Consider the following 27,633-nt stretch of genomic DNA (forward strand, 5'->3'; position numbering starts at 1 on the left):
TATTTTCAGCTTATTAAACCAAAAACAAATTCTAAAGGAGAGATTATACGTAATCTCTTGTTGATACCTGTTTGGATTAATGTCAAAATGTGCCCATATGTAGCTTATAAATAGTAAATGTGTTAGTTTGATTTGAAGCCAAATGATTGGTAATGCCCATGCTTAAATTGGCAATAATTCTAGAACTCTATTCACAGTAATATATATATGGGTTAATTAGATACATGCCATGAAAATTTTGCCGGTTTTGAAATATGCCATTACTATTTACGTATTTGGAATGATGCCATTGCTATTTGTTGTAATCTTAGTGGTGCCGCTAAGATACGTATTTTGCATGTATTGGACGAAAATGCCCTCATCTTCTACCTCTCTCCCTCTTCTCTCATCTTCTAGCTCTTTCCCCGCTGCTTCTACTCTGGCGCCGTCACCGCCGCTGTTGCTGTCGCTGCCGCTCGCCGCTCCGCCGCCGCCGCTCGCTCCACCGCTGCTGCTCGCTGTTGCTGCCGCTCCGCCACCGCTCGCGCCGCTCGCTGCTGCCGTCGGTCGCTTCGCCGCCGCCGCTCACGCCACTTCGCCGCCGCCGCTCGCCGCACGCTGCTGCCGCTCACTGCGCCGCCGCTCGCTCCGCCGCTGCTGCTCGCTGTTGCCGCCGCTCCGCCACCGCCGCCGCAGCTCGCGCCGCTCGCCGCCGCCGCCGGTCGCTTCGCCGCCGCCGCTCGCGCCACTTCGCCGCCGCCGCTCGCTCCACCGCCGCCGCTCGCGCCGCTCGCCGTTGCCGCCGATTGCTCCGCTCGTTGTTGCCGCCGCTCCGCCGCCGCGCCGCTCGCTCCACCGCTGCAGCCGCTTGCTCCGCTCGCTGCTGCCGCCGCTCCGCCGCCACCAGTTCTCTGAGCTGTGGAAGAAAGGAGGGGGAGAAAAAGAAGGAAAGAAGGGTAATTTGGTCCAAATTTTTTCATAAATGGTTGGTAGTGGCATATCTTAAATATTTGTAAAATTGCAATGGTATGGTTCCAAATACGCGAACACTGATAGCATATTTCAAATCCGGCAAATTTTTAATGGCATATATCTAATTAACCCTATATATATTGTCTCCCAATAACATCAATGCAAACACATTCACCTTTAATACTACCCTACCAAAACATTAGTAGTGTCAAAATTTGCTTAAATTTTGGTACGGTACTAAGCCAAACAAGCCCATAATCTTCCACATCTTCCCTGATTTGAACGTGCTTATCGTAAAAAAAAAACCATGATTAAATTATTGAACTATGGAGGACTGGAGGCTATAAATTATAATCTAATTTGAGTTTAATTCCAAAAGAATATTACGAGCCCTTAGCCCGGTCAAAATATCGGGCGTGGAAAGCCGCCATTCTATATCAGCTTCATGCTAGAGCACCTCTGCTGTTGATTCAGTAATTCACTTCTAAATTTCTAGGACAAAATTTCTATGTTTCCTTTCCTAAATAATATGTGGAGCTCCAGAGTCCAGATTCCGGCCATTGGATCAAGCCATCCGAGCACCGTATCGCGTCATTAGCCCTGCACAATTTCAGAACTTCCAGCAGGAAGAACACGGGAAGACTATCGAAGTGTGTACTCAGAAAGCTTATTTGCAACTGTCAACTTGGGAGAATTGCCCTTCAAAGCTATTCGTCAGCTTCTCGGCAGCTGCTTCTACCCTCTGATTGTCCTGAAATTAAGGTAAATAAATGAACTCTGTAAAACTACTGCTCTGGGGAATTAGATGTAGTACTCCATACTGGAAATGCATACTCCCTCCATCCCAAAATAAATCAACCTAAGGCAGGATGTAACATTACCTAGTACAATGAATCTGGACAAGGGCATATCCGGATTCGTTGTACTAAGTAGTGTCACATCATAGCATAGATTAGCTAGAAACTAAGGTGTCCCATTAGTGCACAAACAGGACAAGCTTACATCTGTATGCAAATTAGTTGTTGGTGGTTAACGATTGTCTTTGCTTTGATTAAAACAAGGGTGCCAAAAAAGTACATAACTTCTCTTATGTTATTTCCAAAGAACTCGTAAAGACAAAAGTTTTACATGCTAGTATGCTGTTCTGCGGAATAAATGGAGTCTGCTACAAAGAGATCGAGCACATACCTTCCCAATAAAACTCACAACCAAAGGCCCAGATCTTGAGATCCGATAACAACCTGCACGTCAAAAACATTAACCACCAGATCAGAAATTTTGCAAAATCATTTCCCACAAAGAAAATAATGGGAGCATCAAATCATACCTATGTATACATCAGAAAAATCTATGCATAGTTTTGCAACCACTGGGGCAATTTTAACCTGAAAAAGAACACAGTAAAAGTTTATCAGATACTGAGATACATAATGAAGTACTTCTCCAAAAGTAAAAGTTCCAATTAACTTGCTAGTTAATTGGAGAAAATTTTCTCCAAGAAGTGAGAAAATTCCCTACAGGATTTTCCAAGAAGTTTTTTTTTTCTTTTTGAGAATTAATGGATAAGGTGGATACTAAACGTAAAAATGGAATTAACAAGTGTGCAATATTTATCCAATAGTTGCCAGGAAAGTAACATCTAGGATTGAAGGAAGGTAAAGACAAATAGTGAAATATAAAACAGCTACACAAAGAAACAATCGCGAGGCATAGCATTTGGTCAAAATCAAGATTATTGAGATACTACATCAATAGGGGTCATTTACATTGTTCTATTTTAATGATTGATAAGTGAAATTATTTAAGACCAAACATACTATAATGATCTATTTTGGAACTGACAGGGATAAAATATGAAGGAACTGATTCTGATAACACAACTAGAATAAAAACAAAGCAAATTCTGACTGAGTCGAAGAGACATACATCTAATAGCGACGTGCAGAGATGCTTTGACACAAAAGATTTAGCCATCACTAAACCGCTCTCTTGTGTGTCTAGAAGACAACCCCACTCCGTTTCAAGCTCATCCACATTAGTTGCAGCGAGAATGACCACATTTTTGCATTTGATCTGCATAAGAAACCAGTTATCTATAAGACAAATGAAAAAAAAAGGAAGCAATTTCCGACTCTCTTTTCATAGTTTACAGTAGGCATTTTCGTCACTTCCTAATTGGATGTCAGGCTTTTCATTCAGGCATACTTACTAAACTTTGGATATATGTTAATACCTCTGTCCCGAAATATAAGGGATTTTGGTATGCGACTTAATAAATGTGCATGGACCTTGTTACTACATCAGATTATATCATTGGCACATGCTAACTTTGGAGAAATTACACCCCTTGTAAAGCCAAAAATATGTTCACCAAATATGTATTTCAGAAGTAATTCAAAGAAATGCATTAAAACAACATAACGTACCAATGGCAACGGTAGCATTTTGTGATGCAATAATTCCGTAATACCTTCTGGCAACAAAGCCATCTGAAAGAGATGTGGAGTTAAATGATAATACTGCAGCTTGCACTATGCTAGAATAAACATGCACAGCACTAGATATTCAAGAATTTAATTGTATTTGCGAACCAGATTACCTCATTTCGATCACCAGTGTAATTGTCTCCTATCAGTTGACTAAGGTATTCTTCAAACTCTTCATCAGGAGCCTATGAAAATTCAAATTAAACATGTTGATAACAGTAAATGGCATTTGTGATTTGTTCAGTCAAATTCATGAAGCAACCATTTAGTGTATGACAACAGTTCAAGGCTATGCACATTTTTCCAACAGAACCAGCAAGAGAGCTGAAAGCTATGCACACTGAGGACTTTCTATATTTCAAAGGGCTGTCATAAGAATATTTTCATGTGAAACTGCAACCAATAGAGCAACAAGCTTTCGATTTGTCATCTGAAATAAGAAATGCAGCAAATGCACAAAACAATACTAGGAACAATGATTTTATACAAAGACAAACATGAATGACCACTCTAATAAGACATTGCTGAATTACTTGTATCACTAGAAGCAAGATGATTTTAGAATAAAGGAACACTGAAGAGCAGAAGCTCAGCACAAAGTAGAGGCACAGCAGAACTAGAGCAGAAGGATAAAGGTGATCATGACTAACAATTAGGCTGGGAACCTACTATAACAAATCCTACAGCGAAAAGTTTCAATGAACGCACCAGACGAACTCCAAATGCTTTTGCAACGCCAGCCAGCGAAATGTCTGAATGTAAAGGCCCAAGTCCTCCAACAAGAAACACCTGAAATACAATGTGAATATCATCACACACATTATTAATCCAAAAACTTCATAAAATGAAAAGGTCGATAAGCTAACCATGTCATCTGTAGATTTGCAACGTTCAACTTCTTCAGCAACAGAATCAATCTGCATAACAATAATTTCTGTTAGATATTATGTGCCAGAAAACTGGCAAAGTTGGCAAGTAGATTGCATAGTTCACAGCAGTTGCAAGTAGGCTGCAAGCTCCCACATGGAGCCTATAGGACATACAACTATTTCGATTCATTTAACTTATCTTACTTCATTGGAAACAACTGCTACATGAGAAACTCGCCAGCCAATTGCATGAAGCTTCTTGCACAAGCCTGCACCTAGCTTATCCTCAACTGTGCCGAACCTGAAATACCACGCACGTGTATCAATAATTGTATAAAACAACTGTCAATGAATCATTTACACAAAAAACAATAAACCAGAGTATCAGCACGGCAACACCAAATTCTCCAACAGTAGTAAAGAAAAATCCTTATATTTTGAGCTTTGGAATGCCTGGTTGCACTTTGAATTGACTTTTAATGATTCTGAACACAGACAAATGAGTCAATGAAACTCATTCCACTATCATTTTCCCCCCTAGAAATGAAGATGTTTCTACTGTATCAAATAGCGGGAGAGGTATAAACACAGCTGATCGCATTTGCTCTTCAGTGTCCAAACTACTGATAAAATATACTTGTTGCATTTATCCAAAAGGCAATGCCAAAAAATAAACTAAATTAGTGTAAATGTACCATAAATTTCAGAGAGAGAGAGAGAGAGAGAGAGAGGCCAGTGTGCCAGTAGCCCAGTACTGCCAAAGAAAAGGCTGTTGGAACTGCAAGAACCTTGGAATGACAGAATTATATCTGTAGAGGCAAATTGGAAAGATTACTCACAATATTTCATCACCAACTACAATGATCGACGCTGAGCGTGAGATCGTCTGTTCCACCTCAGTACTGTTTGTACCATTGCTTGAAACAGAACTAATATTCTTCTTTGTTCTGCCAGCTCTTTCAAGCCTTCCGTCTGATAACATGTATGCTGGCCTAAAACTTTTCCCAGTTGTTGAATCACAAAGAAGCGCATTGGGAACAGTATCATATATGCTTCCAATGGAAGTATACCTAGAAACAACACAAGTACATGACATTGTAAGATAAACTAGAAAGTTTATATGGAAATCTATATAGCACTCTCAAGTGGCTTAAATTACAAGGTAACTTTACATAGCTGATGTTCCACAAGCCATTTTATATAAATTTATTTAAAGTAACAACATGATAAACGGCATTTTTTGACCCCATAGGTATCGATACGCTAAACATTCAACAGAAGTTATGCATACAGACCATTAAAATTTTGGATTATGAACATGAAAAGGAAACCTACCCTTGATCATAGAGGCTGCAGTATTTCACCTTACAGGTCAACAGGAAAGACCAAACATCCCTGAGGCAGAAGTATAGTGTTCCTTAGCACATGAATATTAGCAGACTAGGAGGCACCTTTTGATTGATTTACATGATCAGGAGGAAAACCTGTATGACCAGTCCAATATAGGATTGACCCTCATGAAAGGAGGCCAGCCAGGTGAACTAGGCGAGAACTGCTCTTGACCAACCTATAATCCCAAACTGTAGTAAGTAATAGGTTTATCGGGAGTCTAGGGACATCAATAAGTGAAAGGTCTATGGGCATGAGGATTGGACATAACAAGTCTATCGAGATTTGAAGAGCAACTAAACAAGGGAACAAGAAAATTACTGCATTTGGATCGCCAATTCTAGTACCAATAAAAATTGCTTTAGTAGGCCTCTCTTTCAATAGGCCTTCTAGGCCAGACTTAAAATCCGAGCGGATAGTTTCCAGTGGCAAACCATAACTGTGGAGAACGGAGGACAAAGAATATTTCATTTAACTTCTCAAGGTTAGCAAATAAACAAAGACAACGAATCTTAGTGATTTCTTACGTTGAGACAGTTTCATAAGTGAATGAGTTGATTTCAGGGAAAGCACAAGGGCTCTCAAAATAGATGGTGCGCACAGGACAGTTTTGGATAGTATTCATTTCGACTTCACCATCAGAGCTTGATTTGTGGAGGTAGTAGCCAGCCCGAAGTAAATGCAACAGAACCTATTGATATATAGCATTCATATCTTGTTAAACTTGCTAATAGAAAAAACCGTCACTTAACATACAGAAGAAAAATGACAAGCAAGAGAGATTATAAAGATATTACTGTTGAATCCTTCCCACCATTAAAGCTGAAGGCAACTTCCTCAAACCTGGAAAATGAAATTTCTGAGAATGAGATTTAGGATGTTCCTGTATTCAATGTATATATAAAATGAGAGCATTCAAACCAACCCCACCCTCTATTGAATATCCATCCTGGACAAGTGCAGAACCATTTAAAAAAACTAAATAGGGAAATTAAAGGATAGGGTGCCAAAAAGAACTGTCAATATGCATTTGGGGAACATCTGCCTTGTGCCTTATTCACATAATCCAGGTATAACTGGTTGAAGTTTTCAAAGAAGACTAAGTCCCCGTGCACTGCAATGATATTTAAACTCCCCACCAGCCATTACTTATATCATGTTCAACACAACTGGACATCCCACATTCCAGTTATTCAAGAAGTTTGCATGATTAGAATTATAATTCATCATTCACTGAAAAAATCTTTAGTGTCCTACAGAAATGTCATTATGACCTTACCAAAATATACTCTGCATTGGAACAGCATGAAGATTTGGATCAGAACATGTACACCATCATACTTACAAGCTAAAAACATAGCAGTCACACAACCCAGTTGGCATGATAAATGTGCCTGATAGTATAGTTAGGAGAAAAGGTAAAAATTTGACTCCAACTATGTGATTTCAAACACTCGACATCCTCAAGAAATTGGTAGGCAGTGTTGCATTTTCACTCGAATTACATATTCTGAGCCGCTTGAGATATAGAAACTGAAACTAAAATTGAAAGTTTATGAATCGATGCATGTAATTTTGGAAGCTACTTTAAAGCATGCAGGCACATACTTTCATCACAGACTCAGATTATTTAGCTCAAAATTTGCAGATGTATTCCTCTGCAAAGGAAATGTGGAAACACTGGATGGACCTTTCCCTGGTTTAAGATGACGTGACAAACAAGCATCATGGGTTTTCACTCCCCGTATGGATGTAGTTTGATTTAGAATCTCCTTTCTCATCCAAAGAAACTCGATTTTAAGTTAAGTGTTGACTAAAAAAGGAAACAGTTTACAACTCACAAAATGGATGTATAAATATTTAGCTCATCAGAACTGGCATAAGAACAGCCGATACAACCTGACTAGCCAACAACGAAAACAATGTACCTACTCCCGTTGTATCCTGGACAGCATTCAAGACACAGGTACTTTAATCCGTGGTCCGAATCAACTGAAAATACAGTTCGACAGAGCAATCCAGCCGAAATCCAATCGATCGAGACTAGACGATTGTTGCGGCAGCCAATCCAAATAGTCTAGACCGTCCTAAAAAATTGCTACTAGTTGATGTTCAGAAACTATAACAGCATACACCATTGCACAAAGGGGATTAAGAAATCGAACAGGCAAATAGGGATGAATTTTCTGTTGGTAAGGACACACAAATTTAGAATGCATATCGGGATTAAACAGCTGCAGCGACCTGCAGTTTGGGATCTAAACCCCCAAGTCGATATTCCTCTCTCCAATCTGTGATTACCACATTTATCCCCAAATCCATCCGAGCTGGATGAACCAGCCAAACCAACCCACTCGTTACGGGGCACGCGCCAAACCAAACCCGACCCGATCGCGGAAAGCAGCAACCCCAACAAATATCGCGTTGATCATCATCGAGCTAAGACACCACCACCACCATCACCGCTACCACACGAATCTAGTGAGAGGGGAGGGGGGGAGGAGGGGGGGGGCGCGTACGGGTAGAGCGCGAAGGCTCGCTGCACGACGTAGACGGCGTTGTCGTACTTGGTCCGCAGGCGGCGGTCGCTGCTCCCCCGCACCGCCCGGTCGATCTCCATCCCCACACCTTACTCCTCCCTCCTCCTCCTCCTCCTCCTCCGGAGAGATGCCGAGCCGGCGCGGAGAAACGACCAGGGGGGGCCTCTCCACCGCAGAGGAACACGGCCGCCGCCGCGGCGGAGGGGAGGGTGGAGAGCTCCGCCGCCTTCTACCGCCGCCGCCGCGGCGCTGCGTAGGAGGAGCGGGGAGGGGAGGGGAGGCTTGGCCTGGCCTCCACAAAGGGAAGGGAAGGGGAGGAGGGGAGTGGATAGACGGGGGCACGTTTGCGGATGCTGTTTCTGCGTCGGGGCCTTTTTTCCGCTTCGCTTTCGTTTCGATGATAGTACTCCTCTTTTCTATCGTTCTCTTCTCCTTCTCCCACTCTTCCGATGTTCTTCTCGTCTCGCGCGCGTTCGGGTAGGTGGACCCGGCACGCCGCTGACGTGGTGGTCTGGACCGGAAATCCTCCGACTACTCCATCCGTCCCAAAATGTAGGATGGGTTGTTTGGGCCTGTTTAGATCCTCCATAACTTCTTTTAACCTCTCACATTGTTTGGATACATATATAAAATATTAAATATAGATAATATAAAACACTAATTACACAGATTATAGGTAAATTACGAGACGAATCTTTTAAGCCTAATTGATCAATGATTTGACGCTAATGACATATTAATTAGGCTTAATAAATTCATTTCGCAATTTACATGCGGATTCTATAATTTGTTTTGTTATTAGACTATACGTTTAATACTTCAAATGTGTATTTGTATATCCGATGTGACACGACAAAATTTTTCACCCCTTGATCTAAACACAGCCTTACTATATTTTAAGATAGAGGTAGTAACCACTTACTTCCTCCGTCTCATAAAAAACAAATCTACATCTAAGTACTATGAATTTATATATATATATATATATGTATATATATATATATATGTATGTATGTATGTATGTATGTATGTATGTATGTATGTATATATATATATATATATATATATATATATATATATATATATATATATATATATATATATATATATATATATATATATATATATATATATATATATATATATATATATATATATATATATATATATATATATATATATATATATATATATATATATATATATATATATGTATGTATGTATGTATATATATATATATATATGTATGTATATATATATATATGTATGTATGTATATATATATATATGTATGTATATATATATATATGTATGTATATATATGTATATATATATATATGTATGTATGTATGTATGTATGTATGTATGTATTTGTAGTATTAGAGCAAATTTAATAGTGTAGCCAACTATTGACTCCAAATCATCTATAGTTAACTTAATAACCGATTCATACAATAGTTACCTATAAACATATACTACACAATCAATATCTGGTCCCATCTGTCATACACACATGCGTCTTGGAGTCCGTGCTACAGCTAGCAACAAATCTGTAGCCCGCTGCTTTTATCTCTCCTCTTTTATCTCGTTAAAATATGTATATTAGCTGGCTTATAGTTTGCTATTGTACCTACTCTTAGTATGTGTCACATCCGGTAGCAGGTTGTTTTTTTATGGGACGGAAGGAGTACATTTAGGCCCGGGAAACGATGGGGCTCATATATCCATGACTACATCTCTCTAATTTCACGTCGGAGGGTCTCTTTTCATCTGAACCTTCTCCTGTCTGTTTACTCTTTTTTTTCAAATAAGTGAGGCTCATATATCGTTGTTTATACTATTACTGATCTACGAAAGTAATGGATAGAATAGTCATCGATGACAAATATGTAGCATAAACAACAACGAGTATTGAGAAAGTAGAATCAACCATGCTTGTATGGTTGTATGGTTTAATCCTGAATTTATATGTACATAAGAAAAAGTTGACTTTATTTGATTGATATTCATATATACTACTCCGTCCAAAAAAAATATTAATTCTAGCTATGAATTTAATTATACATATATCTATATACATTGTTAGAATTGTTTTTTTTTATGGAACGGAGGGTATACACAATCTGATGGCGTGCCATTTCTTTAATTTGGTGTATATAAAAGGACGACGGTTTGAACTAGCCTTGGGTAGGTTACTGCTTTACATGCACTCCTTACCGGTCTGCAGAGATTAGGTAGATGTTGGTTGGATTTTTGGATGGGCATGCACATTCGCATTGGCGAATGGCGACCCATGTAGCTAGCCAACGAGCAACATCGTCCACAAAGAAACAAGCGATTCTCGCATTGTACAAATGGACCAGCGTTGTGCCGTGGCGTGGCTGAATTGAACACAAGCGTGAGAGAGAGTTCGTCACTCGACGGTAGTGACCATACCATTCGTTAATGCAGTAGTATACTGGATTTTATTTGGAATTAAAATATCGTCTTGGAGAACGCAAGCCAAAGTTGAAAGAGATGCTACCCAAACAATCTCACACCGGTTAATACTAAGTAAAGGGAAAAAAAAACAAATTGAGATGTATTAGACAGTGCAGTGGTACGAAATGTGTGGTTTTAACTATGAGATCTCATGTTCAATCTTTAGCACACTCATAATTTCTTCGTAAAAACTGTTTGGAGCGAAGGCTCTCCATCCAAATCTTGTTCTTCTTTCTGAAAAAAATTGCATATTCTCATCTTTTACAATTATATAGGTACAAGTTCTCGACAAGATTTTTCTGAAATAAAGCATATTCTCATCTTTTACAATTATACAGGTACAAGTTCTCAACAAGATTATGTGAGCATTGATACTCATAGAGAGGTATTGGTGAATGAATATATATAGTGTCAATTTTTGTGTCAAATATGAATTTGCAATCCCCCCCTAAGGTGGTGTTTGAGTCATCTGAAGATGAAGATGAAGATAAATATTAAGTGTTTCACGTAAAACGAGATGATAATAACGTGTGATTAATTGAGTTTTAATTATTACAAACTTAAAAATAGATTAATTTGATATTTTAGAGCAACTTTTATATAGAAAGTTTTCACACGAAATACATCGTTTAGCAGTTTAAAAAACGTGCCATATGAGTATCTAAAATTTCATCCCATCTTTTCAGTAGAAACGAACAGGACCTTAAATCTCACGGTTGAAATGTACTGTACTACAGTAAAATTCACCGACTCATCTGTTGTTGTCGTGGTTCATCGGTACTCCCTTCGTCCCATAAAAAACTAACATAGTATTATATGTGATATATTTTAATGCTATGAATGTGGACATACCTCTGACCAGATTCATTGTATTAGAATATGTCACATCCAATCCTAGATTATTTTTTATGGGACGGAGGTAGTACTGCTGATTAATTGTTTGCAGTATATTTACCTTCCTCTTTTCTCTTAACTTTCTTTCCTCTGCTAGCCCTTTAAAGCGTTCCATCTGAGATACTCTCTCCGTCCTAAAATATAAAAACCTATGACCAATGTCCAGATTCGTAGTATTAGAAAATATCACATTCAATATTAGATTCTTATATTTTAGGATAGAGGGAGTATTATGTATGCCGGTTTAAGGGGTTGTATGGTTATGTACTAAGGTTGTATAGATTTGCCATATATATTTTTCAAGCTTGCCAAAGATGAAACAATCAAAATTTTCACCATGTCACATCGAATGTTTGAACACCTACATAAAGTATTAAATATAGGCTAAAATTAACTAATTGCACAGTTTGCGAGTAATTTGCGAGATAAATCTTTTAAGCATAATTACTCCATGAGTTGACAATGTGGTGCTACAGTAAACATTTGTTATTGACAGATTAATTAGGCTTAATAAATTTGTCTGGCGGTTTACGGACGGATTTTGTAATTAGTTTTTTATTAGTGGCTGAACACCCCATGCGACACTCTATATAACACGCAAAAACTTTAAGCCCCTGGATCTAAACACCCTCTAAGTGAATATTGCTGAAATTTTTTTAGTCGCCGTCACATGAGACCTGACCTATAAACATGCCTGATCCACCACTCAGCTGTGCATTTGGGACGCACGCTGCCAAATAGAAGTGTACCTGGAAATCTGGAATCATATCAAGGGCAAATGAAATGCATCATCCATTTGAAGGTTTACATGAAAGAGTAGAAAAATGAGCTGAAGGTCAGCAGGGAACAGCTAGGAGTAGAATCTTGTTAGGTTACTACTACTCGTACTAATTTGATGTGATAAATTGCACTATGACCCACAGGGGATAAGGCTATGTTTAGTTGGTGAAATGAAAATTTTTGGGTCACATCGAACGTTTGACCGGATGTCGAAAAGGGTTTTTGGACACGAATAAAAAAACTAATTTTACAACTCGCCTGGAAACCGTGAGACGAATCTTTTGAGCCTAATTAATCCGTCATTAGCACATGTGGGTTACTGTAGCACTTATGGCTAATCATGACCTAAGAGCACCCGCAATGGTAAAGTAAGGTGCTCTCTATAAAACATGTACATCTCAGCAATAGACTAGATTAATAGTAAACCACCTCAATAGTATGTCTACATGGGTATCTATAGCTCTCTCATGCATTGTCTCGTTTTTCTCTATAGACTATCTCTAAGTTGGTAGATAGTTTTGCTCTCTCTCTTCATTTAATATCTTCTATGTAGGAAAATATGCTGACATGGATCTCTGGTAGAGAGCCTATAGATAACCATTGTGGGTGCCCTAATTAGACTCAAAAAATTCGTCTCGCGATTTACATGCAAACTGTGCAATTAGTTTTTTATCTATATTTAATGCTTCATATATGTATCCAAAGATTCAATGTGATTTTTTTTATCAAGAGACGCAAAGCAAAGATTCAATGTGATGTTTTTTGGAAAAGTTGTTGGGACTAAACCGGGCCTAAACCTAACGTCTACCAAAAAGGTGTGACTATTGAAAATCATAAAAGGCTGCAGTACTTGACCGTGCAGTACATCATTGTCACAGCAAAGCATTAGAATTGGCTCCTCTGAAAAGAGAATGAAAGTCCGATTGACTCGCATGATCAGGAGACAATCCTGCAAGACCAATTCAGGAATGGATTCACCCTCTTGAGAGAAGGACAGACAGGGGAATTGTTTTTGACCAACCTCAAATTGCACTACTGCAAAAGAATCAATCAAGGGACTCACCGCATTCGGATCGCCGTTTCTAGTGCCTAAAAATTGCTTTGGTAGGCTTCTTCTTTGGGAAGGCTTCTATGGCCATATTTGAGGAATTTTTAACCTCCACAACTTCTCCTAAAATCTTAAGCTCTTTTAAACAGTTAATATTCTCACTTAGATTCCTATTCTAGAAAATGACAAGCCAAAAACTGAAAAACCTAAATTTTCCAAATTCTCACTAGCTGGATTCTTACTGGTTGCTTCTTAAAATTTTAATCTTCCCAAACGGTAAGGTGATTCTCACCAAAACGTTGTCATCTTGTTGGTTGGAATTTGGAACTAACTATATATGCTAAATAATTGAAACAATAGGTAGAAGGAAATGTAAAGGTGTTTACAGTTGAATATTTGCCACCGTTGAAGCTGAAAGCAATTTCCTCGAACCTGAACAATGGACAATGGAAAGTATAATTTGCAAAGGAGAATAGTCAAAACAGTCTCTGAAGTTTTCCCTTTGAGGCCAATCTAGTCCATAACATTTTTAAAAAATTGTCACACGGCTAGTCCTTGAACCCACAGGAAACAATACATTAGCAAGCCACATCAGCAAGCCGTTAAATGTCCAATCTACCCTTAGATATACCATTATTTTTTTAAAAAATAAAAGAACAAAGAAGAAAAGAAAGAAAAATAAAACAAATGAAAAAAATAAAGACAGCACGGATACAATAACGTTGGGGTTGGGTCAATCCTTTTGTCTTTTTTTATATTTTTAATGATAAATGTAAAGGCGGAGAAACGCCCAGGGGTTTTTCGGCTAGCTCCACAATGTGGTGGGCTAGATGACCTGAGTTCGAAGCTTCACCCCTTCTAGTTATTTGATATTAGGTGTTTCCCTAATATGCGTGTCGTTATAAATGTAAAGGTGGTTTGGACATTTACGGCCCCATCGTTTGGCTTAATCGTGAAATAAGCCGACGACGAGCGTGCCGATGTTGTGTGGCGAGAAGAGAGGAAGAAGAGAGGAGGGAGGAGAGAATGAAGATGACATGTGAGTCTCACATGGGGCCATCATTTTTTTAATCATTTTCTAGTATAACTGACACATGGGTCTCACATTTTTATTTTATTTTTATCAAATTGCCACGTAAACGTCACATTAATACCACATGAGATAAAAACATAGTCAAAGGAGCCACATAGATGCCATGCCAATCAAAACCAGTAACAATACTGCCGAGGGACCTTGTTTGCACTGGTTTTATAAGTTAGGGGATGGATTGTACCTGTTTTTGTGGTTAAAGGATGATTTTGTAATTAAGTGACGGGATCTCTGGTGTACTTTTTCCAAACATTTAAGAGTTGCGAAAAAACGTTCTATGGGCCCTGACCCATTACCACACCTACGTGGAAAAAGTATATCAAAGGTCCCTCAACTTGTCATCGGGATAAAAAACGTCCTCGAACCGCAAAACAGATATGCGGGGTCCCTTAACTGTACAAAACCGGTCACCCGAGGTTCTTCGGTGGTTTTGACTCCGGTTTTGGTCTACGTGACGGCTGAGTCAGAGTGGAACCCACGTGGGCCCCACATGTTAGGTGTCCACTTCATCTCTCTCCCTTCCTCCTCTCTCTCCCTCTCTCACTTCTCTCCTCTTGGGCAGGCCATGTCAAGCGCCGCGGCCACCACCACGGCGACCTGCGGCAGCAAGGGGCAGGCGCAGCGGAGCGGGACGGTGAGGTTGTCACCGACGGTGGGCTCCTACAGCATCGCCAGCCGCACGTGAGGATACCTTCGGAGGCGGCGGCGACGGTGAGGAGGAGGGGGAGGTGGGCGACGCAGTCCTCCGTCGGCGGCGAGGATGGGGACGCCGCCATGGTCGTCTCGCCGCACAAGGTTGTCGCGCGGCGCGCCGCGGCGCACAGCTCGGTGCTGGAGGGCGCCGGGAGGATGCTCAAGGGCTGCGACCTCCACCACGTCCGCAACGCCGTCCTGTGCCGCACTGGATTCCTCGACTGAGAGGGCGGAAGCGAGTCGTCTCGTCGCTTTGGGGATAAAATTTTTGACCCTTTCTTTCTTGAGAAAATTCGATCCATAGCACAGGAAAGAAAGCGGTACCAAAAAATAGCACAAAAAGTTTCCACTTTCGATCCATAGCATAGGCCACCGATTTTTCTTCGCCCTATAGCACTTCTGTCACATTTTGAAGTAACGGTGTTAGATCAGTGTGGAGAAATTTTTTGTCGGACACATTTGCCCTTCGTTCCCCACATTCCCCAACAGGGCTCCTCTTTCGCTCCCTCGTGAATGGCAGCGCGGCAGCCATCGGCTTGCCTGGAGACCGGCTCGCCGTCACCGCCGACGGTGAGGTGGACCCTGTCTGGCACTCGGCGCTGTTGATCGAGGGCAAGCCTCCCGCGCCGGCGGCAGCTTGACGACGAGGACGACGACGATGACGTGGGCGGCCCTAGCTTCGGCATGGATGGATGTGGCCCGTAGTTGCCGTACTCGGCGCCAGAACAACCTCTCCCTCGCCACGGTGCCGCAGCGCGCTGGCTTGCCACTACTTCCACGTGACAATGACGACGATGACAGCGACGGGGACGATGACCTGCAGCGGGGCTGTGGCGCGCGCTGGCGGATGTTGGGATGATTCGTGAGTGGGCGGACTGCGGGCTTTGTCGGCTCCGTGACCTTGGGCGGCGACGCCGCTAACGAATAGGCGGCCAGGAGCCGGCAGGCCGGAAGCGCGGCGTCTCCACCTCCTCCTCCACCGCCTTCCTCCCGTGCGGATCTGGCCGGTGCTCCACCCCACACGCGCGAATCGTTCGGCGGCGTGGCGGATCTGGCGCGAGCAACGGTGGGAGGCATGGTGGCGGGTGCCGATCGGGAGCGGCTGAGCGGGCGGGTGGGAGGGAAGCGCGGCTCCGTCAGCTCACCAAGCGTCGGCGACACGGGCGCGGCAACATCACCAAGGGAGAAGAGCGCTAGGTCGGGGAAGAAGGGCAAATGTGTCTTTTTTCATGTCAACTCACATGTTTGGATGGCAAATGTGACGGAAGTGCTATGAATCGCAAGAAAATTGATGCCATGTGCTTTTAGTCGAAGTGAAAAATTTGTTGTGCTATTTTTTGGTACCAGGTTTTTTCCTGTGCTATGATCGAATTTTCTCTTCTTTCTTTGATTTTGTTCCCCTCAGTTGTGTGTTTCCGGCTATCTTGATTTCTTCCCTTTCGTTGGAATGGGATGGAAAGAATTGAGGCGAGTTTGCGAGGCAGAGAACACGATAAAGAACGTACATGGCGGGGGAGGCGGGGGAGGATGGGCACGGGGGAGAGCGGGCAAGCGAGGACGGGGAGCAGCACGCGGAGGTCGGCGGCGGGCCGGGCGTCTTCCCCGGCGCTGGAGAGCAAGCGTGCCACCCAGTGCAGCGCCGCCTGCAGTCCCGACTTCCATCGCGCCACCTCCGCCTCCCCGAGGTGTTCGGCCATGGGCGTGGCCGGGAACTCGACCTCCACCTTCCTGGCCTTGGCGGCCGCAGCGGCCAGCGACCTCGGGGAGGTGACGTCCAGGGTGAGGAGCTCGCCCATCTCCTTCTGCTTCGCAGAGCAGACGCGGCGGCGGTGGCCACCTCGGACGGCGAGGTGGCAGAGCGCGGCAGGGACGCAGACGACCGCGAGGACGACGAGCTCGGCAACGGTGAAAGGGAAGCAACAGCAAACCACGGACGGCGCCTTCCTCCCCATATGCCCTCGCTCCTGTCCTATCTGCCTCCTCCTACTCCGTGCCCTCGCGCCGGCCTCTCCCGTGCCACCCTCGCCGCCAACGCCGCCGACGAGGCCCGCGTCCTCATCCCTCGCGCCCGGAGCCGCCGCCGATGACAAGGCCGGGTGGCGCGGACTTGTCGGCGCCGCCTCTCCCCATCCGCAGCCGCGCTCGCCCGCCGCCGCCGCCGCCGCCGCCGCCGCACCGCCACCGCTCTCTCCCGCCGACGCCACACCGCTCTCGCCCGCCGACGCCGCCTCTCCGCAGCCGTGCTCGCCCAGTCGCCCAGAGAAGATAAGAGAGGAGTGAGAGAGAGAGAGGAGAAAGGGAGAGGAGGGGAGAGGGTGGTGACGTGGCCAGCTGACATGTGGGGCCCACGTGGGTCCCACGTTGACTCAGCCGCCACGTAGACCAAAACCGGGGTCAAAAACACCCAAGGATCTCAGGTGACCTGTTTTGTATAGTTAAGGGACCCCGTATATCTGGTTTTGCGGTTCGAGGATGTTTTTGGTATCCCGATGACAAGTTGAGAGACCTTCAGTGTACTTTTTCCCACCTACGTAAGCTGCCTAGCCCATTTGCAAGTTGCGATGGGCTTGGCCCACTTAAGAAAACCTAAGCCCCCCCCATTGCTACCTTCTCACTCCCTGTCCTCCCAAGTCCCAATCCCCAGCCGCCACCCACACACAAGCGCGCCGTTGGCCGTCGCCGCTGCACGCCGGCGCCACGCCACCTCGTGGCCTTCGCCGCCGCACGCCTCCCTGACCCGGATTCCGGAGTCCAGCCGCTGCTCGCCGTCGCCAGCTCATCTTCGCGGGCTCGCTTTTGCTCTCGGCGCAGCGGCGCGGCGCGGGCGGTGGCCGGTGGCCGGTGCCCTCGCCGACTCGGCTTTGAGTCGCCTCGCCTCTCCACCTCTGATCCTACTCCGGCTCTCCGGCGACACCGCTCCTCAAAAAAAAAAAAAAACGTCGCCTCGCCGACCACGATGAGGAGGTTTGTTCGTTTTTTTTTTCTCATTTTCTGACGCAGTGTAGGCGTGTAGCAGTATCGTGCTTATTTTGAGATGAACCATGGCACTTCATTGATTAAGTAAGTAGCATCTGTACAGAGGACATCCCGGATACACTCCAAGAATTACATCTCGAATGACGTTGATGAGGAAAATTGCCTGGGCAGCAGCGTTTTAAATAGCAGGCTAAGACATTTAGCGGTTAGTCTTCTCGGACAGATCGTCACCTTGTAGCAGTGCTGCACAATCATGTTGACATATGCCACTGTCTTCTGTCCCACTTTACGCAGATGCAAGGAGGAGGACTTGTTCCTTGAATCATTCCTCGCCTCCCAAATGTCCCAAAGGGTGACTGCTAACACTGTGTTTTGGAGGCACTAACTCCTCTTCATGAAATCTGAAATCCACTGTCTCATACTTGTTAGTTCGTCCCTGCATAAACTAATCGGGAAAGTTGATCTCACTTCGTCCCACACAGCAGTTGCGAAGGGGCACAATAGGAGAACGTGTTTGATAGTCAAAGCCACATCTGAATAACAATTTTAAAAGCAGGAATGCTTTTGTTTGAGCATTGCATTTATCTACAGTAAAGCTATGCAATATTTGTTCAGAACGAAACTTATTAGGTGGATTTGCAACTTTTAATGGTATATCGAATTTGTGGATTTGGTAGTTCTGATTCCTCTCTGAATAACAGATTAACAGTTATGCCTCAAATATGAGATAAGAGAGGTTGGAAAATTATAGTTGTGGATTTTTGGATTGAATTCAGTAGCTCATTTTGTTTCAATTATACACTTGTTGGTAAGTTTTTGCATTGTCTGTAATTTATTTTTAACTTTGCTGCAACCAACCATTGTAGCTATGAGCCTGGACCAGCATTTGAGGAGAACAGCGAAGAGGCTATGCTTGACATATCACAAACAGAGTCAACGGAACTTTGGCTAATACAGTGGCCTCTAAATCAGGTTATGCGGATATTATTTTCATTATGTGCCAGGTGGCATGCTGCACAAGGGATCTCGAATTTAACGTTTTTCTGTGTTGCATGCAGTTAGATGCGTCTGATTTTCATGGTCAAGAACTTACTCTTAAGTTGCACCGTGATGGAAAATTGAGCAGTTTGGAGAGTTCCTCGGGTAAGATATATTCGATGAACTATGTTGCACCTGATCGATTATGTCTTTTGAAGGTTTTTCAGCTTTCTGTACAGTCGGATTGGATGCAACCTGTATTTGCTCATGCAATCACACTTTGACCTTATTGATTAGTTTTTCCCAAAGTGGGCACCTAGACTTCTCATTACTAATCCCAAACAATGTTAATCCTATCAATGGAACTGCTTCCATTTCTATGGTCAAGCTTGCCTCTCATTTTTGTATGAAGATGAAGTCAATGCTGGTTCATTGATGACTAGTAGTGTTTTGCAGATCTTTAGGCAACAAATGAACAAATGGAATTAAGGTGCTATAATTTAGTTTACATATAGAAGTTTTTATGTTTAGTGTATGTTCAGAAGTTTGATTGGTGAAGTGAAATCTGCTCTCAGCTTCCTCGTATAATAATCCGTGATTTGAAGCTAGAATGATAACATTCATCAGTAAGACTACTAGCAGTAGGCTACTAGGTTTTCTAACTTCTTTTTCTTGGTTAAGATCGTCAGTTCGTCGCTTTTAAATTATTGTGGCAATAACAATTTAAATTTTAAAGTTCTCCCAAAAGTTTGAGCTGTACTTGTTATACTTAATTTGGCAGGGAAGTCTTATGATCTTGTCAGCTTTGCTGCTCAGCAACCAGATGCAACTGTTTTCCTTCCATCCGGACCAGAAGCAAAAGCTGGTATGCTGAAATACCAACTTTGCAGTTTATTTCTGCAGTATTTTACTATTTTGCATGGATGTTGTTTTTACTTGTTATCGGTCTTGTTAAATTGAGCTGTTTGTTGACCTATTTGATTTTGTGATTTTGGTCGTGCTTGATAGCACAATCGGTAGAACACATCTATCATTTCTTCCTTTCCTGGGAGGCAGCTAATATTGTTCTTTTAACTTACTGTATGCATATTGTTCTTTTAATCCTAAAAAAATTCCAGTTGGGAAGATTGCACGTCGAGTTAGCTTAGTTCGTTATCCTGACCCTGAAGAACTGGAGAAGCCAGGTTTGGGGAGTCTCACTCCTAGCAGTAAGAAATCTGCAGGTGAGTACATTTTCTCAGGCATCTTTTTATAATGATGCCACTCTTCTGCTGTCTATGGTGAATGTATTATATAGACTTGACAAGCATGATATGCCATTCCATTTGAACTAGTCAATAACTTAGACTTGTGTAGGTTTAGCCTCCTGTTTTAACTAGAAATCCAGTATCACCAGATTTAACTTTGTAAGTGCATATTACTGTTCAATCTTTTCACATTGACAGTAATGAGGTGATGAACATACTATTTGTCTTAAGATTTTTGGGCACCATTGAAAGTTGACATTAGCCAAATTCCTGATATATATTATTGAAGACTCATGCCAATGATGCAATGCATGCTCTTGTATTATAAGATGGAAGAACTGTTCTGAGAGAGAAATACTAAGCTCATCTCTGTAGTTTCTATTTCTGTTGGTTAAGGTATGCACTTTCAATTAATAAAGGTTTCCAGCCAACAGCTGAAGTGTTTTCTCTTTTTCTATCATAAACAGAACACTTTGGTAAACAGTAGTTGCTCTCACTGATCTGAATTTGTCCGGTCTTCCAGGTTCTTCAAAGAAGACGAGGTCTCGGTTCACTAGCGGGTCGAAGAACCGCAGCAGCCAAGGCTCAGCGCAATCGCTGGGCCAACAGAGTGCCGAGCCCGCGCACAAGCACAATCAGAAGAGAAAGGATGAGAGCAGTTTGGGGCACTCGAATGTATCGGGCAAGTCGGCCGAAGGATCCCAGGTTCGTGGTGGCGACAGCGGCACGACCTCGGAGGTTCCTCAGACGCCTGTGGAGAAATCCAAGAAGAAGAACAAGAAGGTTAGGATCGCCGAGTAAGCAGTATCATCGTAGCTCAGGGGGTCAGGAGAAGAGAGGTTAATTTTCCCTGAACTGTCAGCATCCCCCGGAGCTTTGCAAGAAAGGCGCATTTTGTTTGGCTCAGTTGCATTTTTGCGATGAGGCTCGAGTGCCATAGCACCTTTTTTTGTTTTTTTTTTGAAGAAATGCTGAAACGACGCTATTTTACTACTCCATCCGTTTCACAATGTTAGTCATTTTAGCATTACCCACATTCATATTGATGTTAATGAATCTATCTATTGATAGCATCAATATGAATGTGGAAAATGCTAGAATGACTTACATTGTGAAACTGAGGGAGTAGTATCTTTGGTCCTAGCTCAGCTAAGAAAATGTGCGTAGAAAGAAGAAACTGTGCAATCACACGAGCTGAGGATTGGGCCATTTTGTTGGTCCAATCGTAATTTGTACGTGTAGACCAATATTCAAAAGTGCATTTTCGTATATAATTGTAGTTTCAGTATGTCGTATAAGCATTATATAATTGTAGTGCATTTGAGATACCGTATGGGTGACCAAAACCAAGGACCAAGGTCATGGCACAATTTAAAATCCAAGATTTATTGAAGCTAGAGAGCTATGATGGCATTTAGATGAATTATTTTGTTTCTTTTCATAAAACTTGAAGTTTTAAACCAATGCAATTTTTCAGGCTTATAAATTTGGGAAAATTGGTTATATAGCATTGAAAGTTAACGTTTTTGGTTTTATAGCACCGAAAGATACCGGTTTCAGAGCTTAGAGGTATGCCTAATAAGGTGTGTGTGAAACTGTGCATGCGTCTCTCCAGAGAATGTGAGGCATTTGGATTTATCCAAACCGTCCTGGGACTGGTTCCTGGAACTGGTTTTAAGCCTTTTAGGAGATGAGATATTGCATTGTTACAGGTTTCAAGGGTTTGTTCACTTTGCTACCATTTTCAATATTATCTTTTTTTGGCAAAGTTACAAAAAAAAGTGGCTATATTTTTTTAGTAAGTACATATAAAATCTTGCCAAAATTTTAGGGCCTGTTCACTTTGATGTCATTTTCAACCTTACCAAGTGAGAATGTGAGGCATTTGGATTTTGGAAATCCAAACCGTCCTGGAACTGGTTTTAGCCTTTTAGGAGATGAGATATTGCATTGTAACAGGTTTCAAGGGTTTGTTCACTTTGCTACCATTTTCAATATTATCTTTTTTGGGGCAAAGTTACCAAAAAAAGTGGCTATATTTAGTTTGTTGCTAAATTTTAGTAAGTACATATAAAATCTTGCCAAAATTTGGCAACCTTACCAAAATTTTAGGGTCTGTTCACTTTAATGCCATTTTTAACCTTACTAAGTTTTAGTAAAGTTGCTAAAAAAGTGGCTACATTTAGTTTGCTGCTAAATTTTGGTAACTATATAAGAAATTCTGCCAAAATTTGGTAAGATTTTTTTTGCATCAAAGTAAATAGGCCCTTAGCAATCTTATCAAAATTTGGCAATACCAAAACTTGGTAAGTTTGAAAATGATAGCAAAGTGAACAAACTAAGGTTAAGAGAGGGTACGATTTAAACTAATCTTAGATAAGGGACCAAATGCGATTCCCATGGGCTTGGGCTTTGGGCCCTTGCGAAACCCTCGCAACAGCTGGACCGCCCGTGGAAGAGACGGACACCGTACGATCGCCATAAAACAGCCCAAGAACTCGATCGGACGGCTGTCGTTGATTCCTCCCTCTATAAATCCCCACCCAAACCCTACCAATAGCTCTCACCTCTCATGCCGTCTTCACCTTCGCTCTTCGTTGCGGCGCTCAAGGCCCCTCCTCCTCCGGATTTGGATTCGGTTTGTGATCCTGATAGGTGTTCTTCCCAACCATAAGTGTTTAATCCAATATATTTTCATTTGACTTGATGCGTTGCTTGCTGCTTTCTTGCGTCGTCTCGATTCAACTGTTTCCCGTTTTTCTTCTCTGAACCGAGCAATGGCTGCGCTATGAATTTGGATTTGAATTTGAATTTTTTTTACAACAACGCACATGTAAAGAGTCCCCGGGTTCTTGATCCTGAATACCCGGGTGCCTAACCTTGGTGTGCGAGAGCTAAACCTTCGCCGGCTATCCACGCTTCCTACCAGCAGGCGGGCGCTTCTTCGCCCTGTTCGCTTCTCGCGTGATTCGCCGCACATTTTCGAATTTTTTTTATTTCACCTCCGTTTTTTCTTTTTGCCTTCTTTGTTTATTTCGTTTCGAGATCCTCCTGGCGTAGTCGATTCAGCGGCAGTTTTTCTTTAAAATTTATTATTATTATTATTATTATTATTATTATTATTATTATTATTTTGCTGTTGACAAACAGGGCTCATGGAATTTAATGAGTTTTGACAGTTGTCCGGAAAATTATCCAGATGCAACCAAAAAAAAGAGGCAAGTATGATGTCACTCAGGCTCTCAGGGAACAAACTGGAGAGTAAATATTAGTATGACGTAGTGACGACGCGAAGATTTTAACCATGTGGCTTTCGTTGTGGTCTGATCCTTGACAAAAACCAGTGAAATATTGAAAAACTCTGATCCTTCACAAAAACCAGTGAAACATTGAAAAACATGACGTCAAAGAGAATAATTTGTCCAAATTCCTTATATTGGGGTGTGTTTAGTTCCACGTTAAAATTAGAAGTTACTAAAATTAAAAGTTTATTGAAAAAAGTTAAAAGTTTGTGTGTAGAAAGTTTTGATGTAATGGAAAAGTTGAAAGTTTAAATAAAAAAATATGAACTACAAGAGCTTGTATCATATTGGACTAAATTTGATTTGAAAGAAATTGTATCATATTGGACTAAATTTGATTTGAAAGAAACTGGTGTGTTTCACGCTAAAATTGAAAGTTTAGTTGAAATTAAAACGATGTGACGGAAAAATTAGAAGTTTGTGTGTGTAGAAAAGTGAAAAGTAAAAAATTTGAAGAAAAAGTTTGGATTAAAACTCGCCTGAAACCTACTTCGAACATACCACAGCTTTCAGACAGCTTTCAGCTAAATAAGTGGAAAGCAGTGCTCAGGTCAGGAACGGAAATATGGCCAGCATCACTGAAAGTCAGCAACGAAACAACAAGAACTCAGTCACAAACTCAATTCAGTTTGGGCAACTCTTCTCCACTTCTCCATAAAACATCCATTTGTGCAGAGGGCCAACAGCAGTTCCGGCTTCCGGTTTTAGTACAGTGGTCTCGAACCGTATGTAGTACTTAATTACCCTTTTTGCTTTTCTGGATTAATATGTTGAGCTATTGTCATTTTATAAGATGAGTATTTATAAGTTGAGGTGTTGTTGAGTGCATCAGTTCAAAACAAGACCAAGAGGTATGAGAATATCTGAGTTGAACATGTACTCTCTCCGTCCTAAAATGTAAGTATTTTAAACTATGAATATAGACATCTGTGTGCCCAGATTCATAGCTAAAATATATTATATTTTGGGACGGAGATAGTAACATTAAAACATCTCTAACAGTCTTACTCTCTGCTATTTACATTTGGTGAGCTATTAAAAAGATTCCGTTTAGTTCTTTGGGTATAAAGTTTTTGAAGTATACGGACACACATTTTAAGTATTAAACGTAGACTAATAACAAAACAAATTACAGATTCCGCTTGTGAATTGAGAGACGAATTATTAAGCCTAATTAATCCGGTATTAACAAATATTTATTGTAGCATCATATTGTCAAATCATGTTGTAATTATGCTCAAAAGATTCATCTCGCTTTACATGCAAATTGTTGAATTGATTTTTTCTCACATTTAATACTCCATGCATGTGTCTAAATATTTGATGTGTCGTTTTTTGCCGAAAATTTTTGAATCTAAATAAGGCCTATATTTATCATGTGCTTAACCTTCCTCTCTATTTTTCAAATTTCCTTGGCCCTATATGGCAACACCTCTCGGCTATCTCCGGCTCTCCCCATCTTCCCACTTGCCATCACTGCCGCCGCCCTCCCACCTCTAAGCTGGTGACGGGGGCAATGATGGGGGACTGAAATCCTTGGCTCGGCCTGACAAGGCCGAGCTAGGACGATGATGTGGTGATAAACTCCAATGATTGTTTAAAATTTGTGGGTTTCTTGGCTAGCTGGATAGCTTGGCTATCCGGTTGGTTCGTTCATTGGAGCACGATTTGTTATATAATTGTTACAAAATTTGATTTGTAGTGGTATTTAAAGATATTTTGATTGGATGTGATATTTTATACTTCCTCCGTTCCATAATATAAGGGATTTTGACTTTTTTGCTTGTACTGTTTGTCCACTTATCTTATTTAAAAAATTTGTACAAATATAAAAACAAAAAGTTGTGCTTAAAGTACTTTGGATAGTAAAGTAAGTCACAAATAAAATAAATAATAATTCCAATTTTTTTTGAATAAGTCGAATGGTTAAAAAAAATAACTTATATTATAGGATGGAGGGAGTAGTATTACTAATATGAATAGAGAGCATATTCAAATTCACAGTCCTAAAATATATTACCTTCGTCATAAAATATAGTAACTTTTAGCTATAAATATAGACACATAGTTATCTAGATTCATAACTAAAAATAATTATATTTCAAGACGAAGGGAGTATCTTGTAGAGTTAAAATCTTTTAAATTTTGTAAGAGAGAGGGAGTACGGTGTAAGCACATGATTGAGTTGAGAACATGGCACGACCACCGATCGAGATGGCTTGCATGATTGCAGTCACATCCGTGCTCCTTTTGGTTTCGGCCAGATTTGTCTAAACCAGAAAAGGCAATAATCCATCAGAGGCAGTCTATATGATTCCATTCTCGAGTGCATGTACAATCACTACTAATGCCTCCGTTTCCTGTTACTCGTCGCTTCAACTTTTTCTTACAATATTTAACCATTCGGTTTTATTCACAAAATTAGTGTAAATATAAAAAAGATAAGTACTTAAAGTATATTTGATAATAAAACAAGTTACAAATAAAATAAATAATAATTTTTTAATAAGACGAATGATTAAACATTAAAAAAACTTGAAGCGACAAGTAATATGGGATGGAGGTAGTAGTGAATTTTTCCGGGTATAAGAAGGTAAATTTGCAGACACAAAGGAGAAGAGAAATAAGAAAACATTGGTGCTTAAACTTTTTTTAGTGTATTAAAGCTATGTCTCGACTGTTGGAGTAGAGTATAATGTATAAGACTTAGTTCTAAGTGGTGTTTGGGCAAATCTGCTCAGTGAAACGAGATGAGTTATTACCATATATATTAATTAATTTAAACTTAAAGTTAATATAATTTTATTTTAAAAAAACTTATGTATACAAAGTTTTTATATGAGCAATTTACACTAGTGGAGAAATGGTCTTTACCCCTAGTTTGTAACCCCATGTATTTTCGGTTTTGTAACCGAGAGTACAAATCCGGGACTAAAGATGTGCATCTTTAGTACCGGATAAAATAACCGGGACTAAAAATACATCGACTTAAGATAGATATGGGCCACGTCCCGGTTTTTTTTCTTTTCTTTTATTGTTTTTTTATGCTTGTATCTATTCCCCCACCCAAATCCACACAAATCATCCACAATACATACACATCCACAATCCACAAATCAATCACAAAATCATCCCCAAATCAAAAAAAAATCTCAAACAAAATATACAAATCATTCACTACAAATAATTCACAAAATTTAAAAAAAAATCACACTCGCCGGTCGCTTCTGCCCGGCCGCCACCCGGTCGAGCGCCGTCTTGCATCGGGCCACCGCCGCCCGGCCATGCGCCGCCTTGCAGTCGGCCACCGCCCTTCGCGCTTGCCGCCGCCAGGGACAGCCCTCTGCGCTGGCCTCCACCGCCGCCGCCCGGCCGTCTCCCCTCCTGGATCCGGTGGAGGGGTGACCGCCGTCGCCTCCTGCCGTATGCCATGAGCCGCGGCCCGCCAGAGGGGAGCCAGAGGGGAGGGAGAGAGAATGAGGAGGAGGAGAGGAGTGAGAGGAGAGGAGGAGAAGGAGGAGGAGATGGGGAAGGAGGAGAAGAGATAAAAGGAATGAGGGGTGAGAAGGAGGAGAAGAGAGAAGAGATAAGGTTGGGGGCAGGAAGGATGAGGCGGGACGCGTGCACGGGCAGTTTCGCTGATTTTTTGTCCCGGTTGTTTAATAATAAATCTTTAGTCTCGGTTGGTAACACCAACCAGGACTAAGGATAGTGGAGGGGTCTGACATAGCCTGCCTTCTTTTAAACCGAGACTAAAGATCATTTTTAGTCCCGGTTGGTAACAAAAAGTGCCGTCACGTCTTTTAACCGGGACTAAAGATATTCTTTAGTCCCGGTTCCTATTCAAACCGGGATTATTGTGGATTTTGGGCAACCGATCAAAGATGGTTTCGTTAGAGCAAGTTCAATA

At 41.6% G+C, this 27,633-nt stretch overlaps 2 protein-coding genes across 5 annotated transcripts; one reads left to right on the forward strand and one right to left on the reverse strand.

The window, feature by feature from the left end:
* Positions 1-1,245: 1,245 nt before the first annotated feature.
* On the reverse strand, positions 1,246-8,620 carry LOC4326240 (uncharacterized). Its single transcript, XM_015766447.2, has 16 exons — positions 8,215-8,620; positions 6,493-6,538; positions 6,223-6,386; positions 6,017-6,134; positions 5,791-5,873; positions 5,642-5,701; positions 5,146-5,376; positions 4,511-4,607; positions 4,304-4,354; positions 4,146-4,226; positions 3,551-3,622; positions 3,378-3,440; positions 2,878-3,024; positions 2,279-2,336; positions 2,140-2,192; positions 1,246-1,702 (listed from the first exon to the last, which is right to left on the reverse strand). Exons 1-16 carry the CDS (start codon positions 8,313-8,315, stop codon positions 1,619-1,621), a joined length of 1,509 nt encoding a protein of 502 aa, XP_015621933.1. The 5' UTR covers positions 8,316-8,620; the 3' UTR covers positions 1,246-1,618.
* Positions 8,621-16,517: 7,897 nt separating this feature from the next.
* LOC4326241 (mediator-associated protein 2) lies at positions 16,518-21,709 on the forward strand. Of its 4 annotated transcripts, XM_066306962.1 has the most exons (8): positions 17,826-18,184; positions 18,300-18,401; positions 18,491-18,548; positions 19,063-19,168; positions 19,255-19,339; positions 19,956-20,039; positions 20,293-20,397; positions 20,945-21,709. In XM_066306962.1, the coding sequence occupies exons 4-8, from the start codon at positions 19,106-19,108 to the stop codon at positions 21,220-21,222; spliced, it is 615 nt and encodes a 204-aa protein (XP_066163059.1). In that variant the 5' UTR covers positions 17,826-18,184; positions 18,300-18,401; positions 18,491-18,548; positions 19,063-19,105; the 3' UTR covers positions 21,223-21,709. The 4 variants fall into 4 exon arrangements, with proteins under 4 accessions (XP_015623602.1, XP_066163059.1, XP_066163058.1 ...); XM_066306961.1 differs by having other exon boundaries at positions 18,300-18,548; XM_015768116.3 differs by lacking the exons at positions 17,826-18,184; positions 18,300-18,401; positions 18,491-18,548 and adding an exon at positions 16,518-16,999.
* The last annotated feature ends 5,924 nt before the right edge of the window (positions 21,710-27,633 follow it).

Source organism: Oryza sativa, chromosome 1 (genome assembly GCF_034140825.1).
Source record: "Oryza sativa Japonica Group chromosome 1, ASM3414082v1".
NCBI classification, from domain to species: Eukaryota; Viridiplantae; Streptophyta; class Magnoliopsida; order Poales; family Poaceae; genus Oryza; species Oryza sativa.

Coding starts and splice junctions, on each gene's coding strand:
- LOC4326240 (XM_015766447.2), bottom strand. CDS start 8,315: ATGGAGATCGACCGGGCGGTGCGGGGGAGCAGCGACCGCCGCCTGCGG. Junction 4,355..4,510: donor TAGCAGTTGTTTCCAATGAA/GTAAGATAAGTT, acceptor ATTGTTATGCAG/ATTGATTCTGTTGCTGAAGA. Junction 2,337..2,877: donor TCTGCACGTCGCTATTAGAT/GTATGTCTCTTC, acceptor GTTCTTTTTCAG/GTTAAAATTGCCCCAGTGGT.
- LOC4326241 (XM_066306961.1), top strand. CDS start 18,460: ATGCCACTGTCTTCTGTCCCACTTTACGCAGATGCAAGGAGGAGGACT. Junction 18,549..19,062: donor CCTCCCAAATGTCCCAAAGG/GTGACTGCTAAC, acceptor CAACCATTGTAG/CTATGAGCCTGGACCAGCAT. Junction 19,169..19,254: donor TACAGTGGCCTCTAAATCAG/GTTATGCGGATA, acceptor TGTTGCATGCAG/TTAGATGCGTCTGATTTTCA.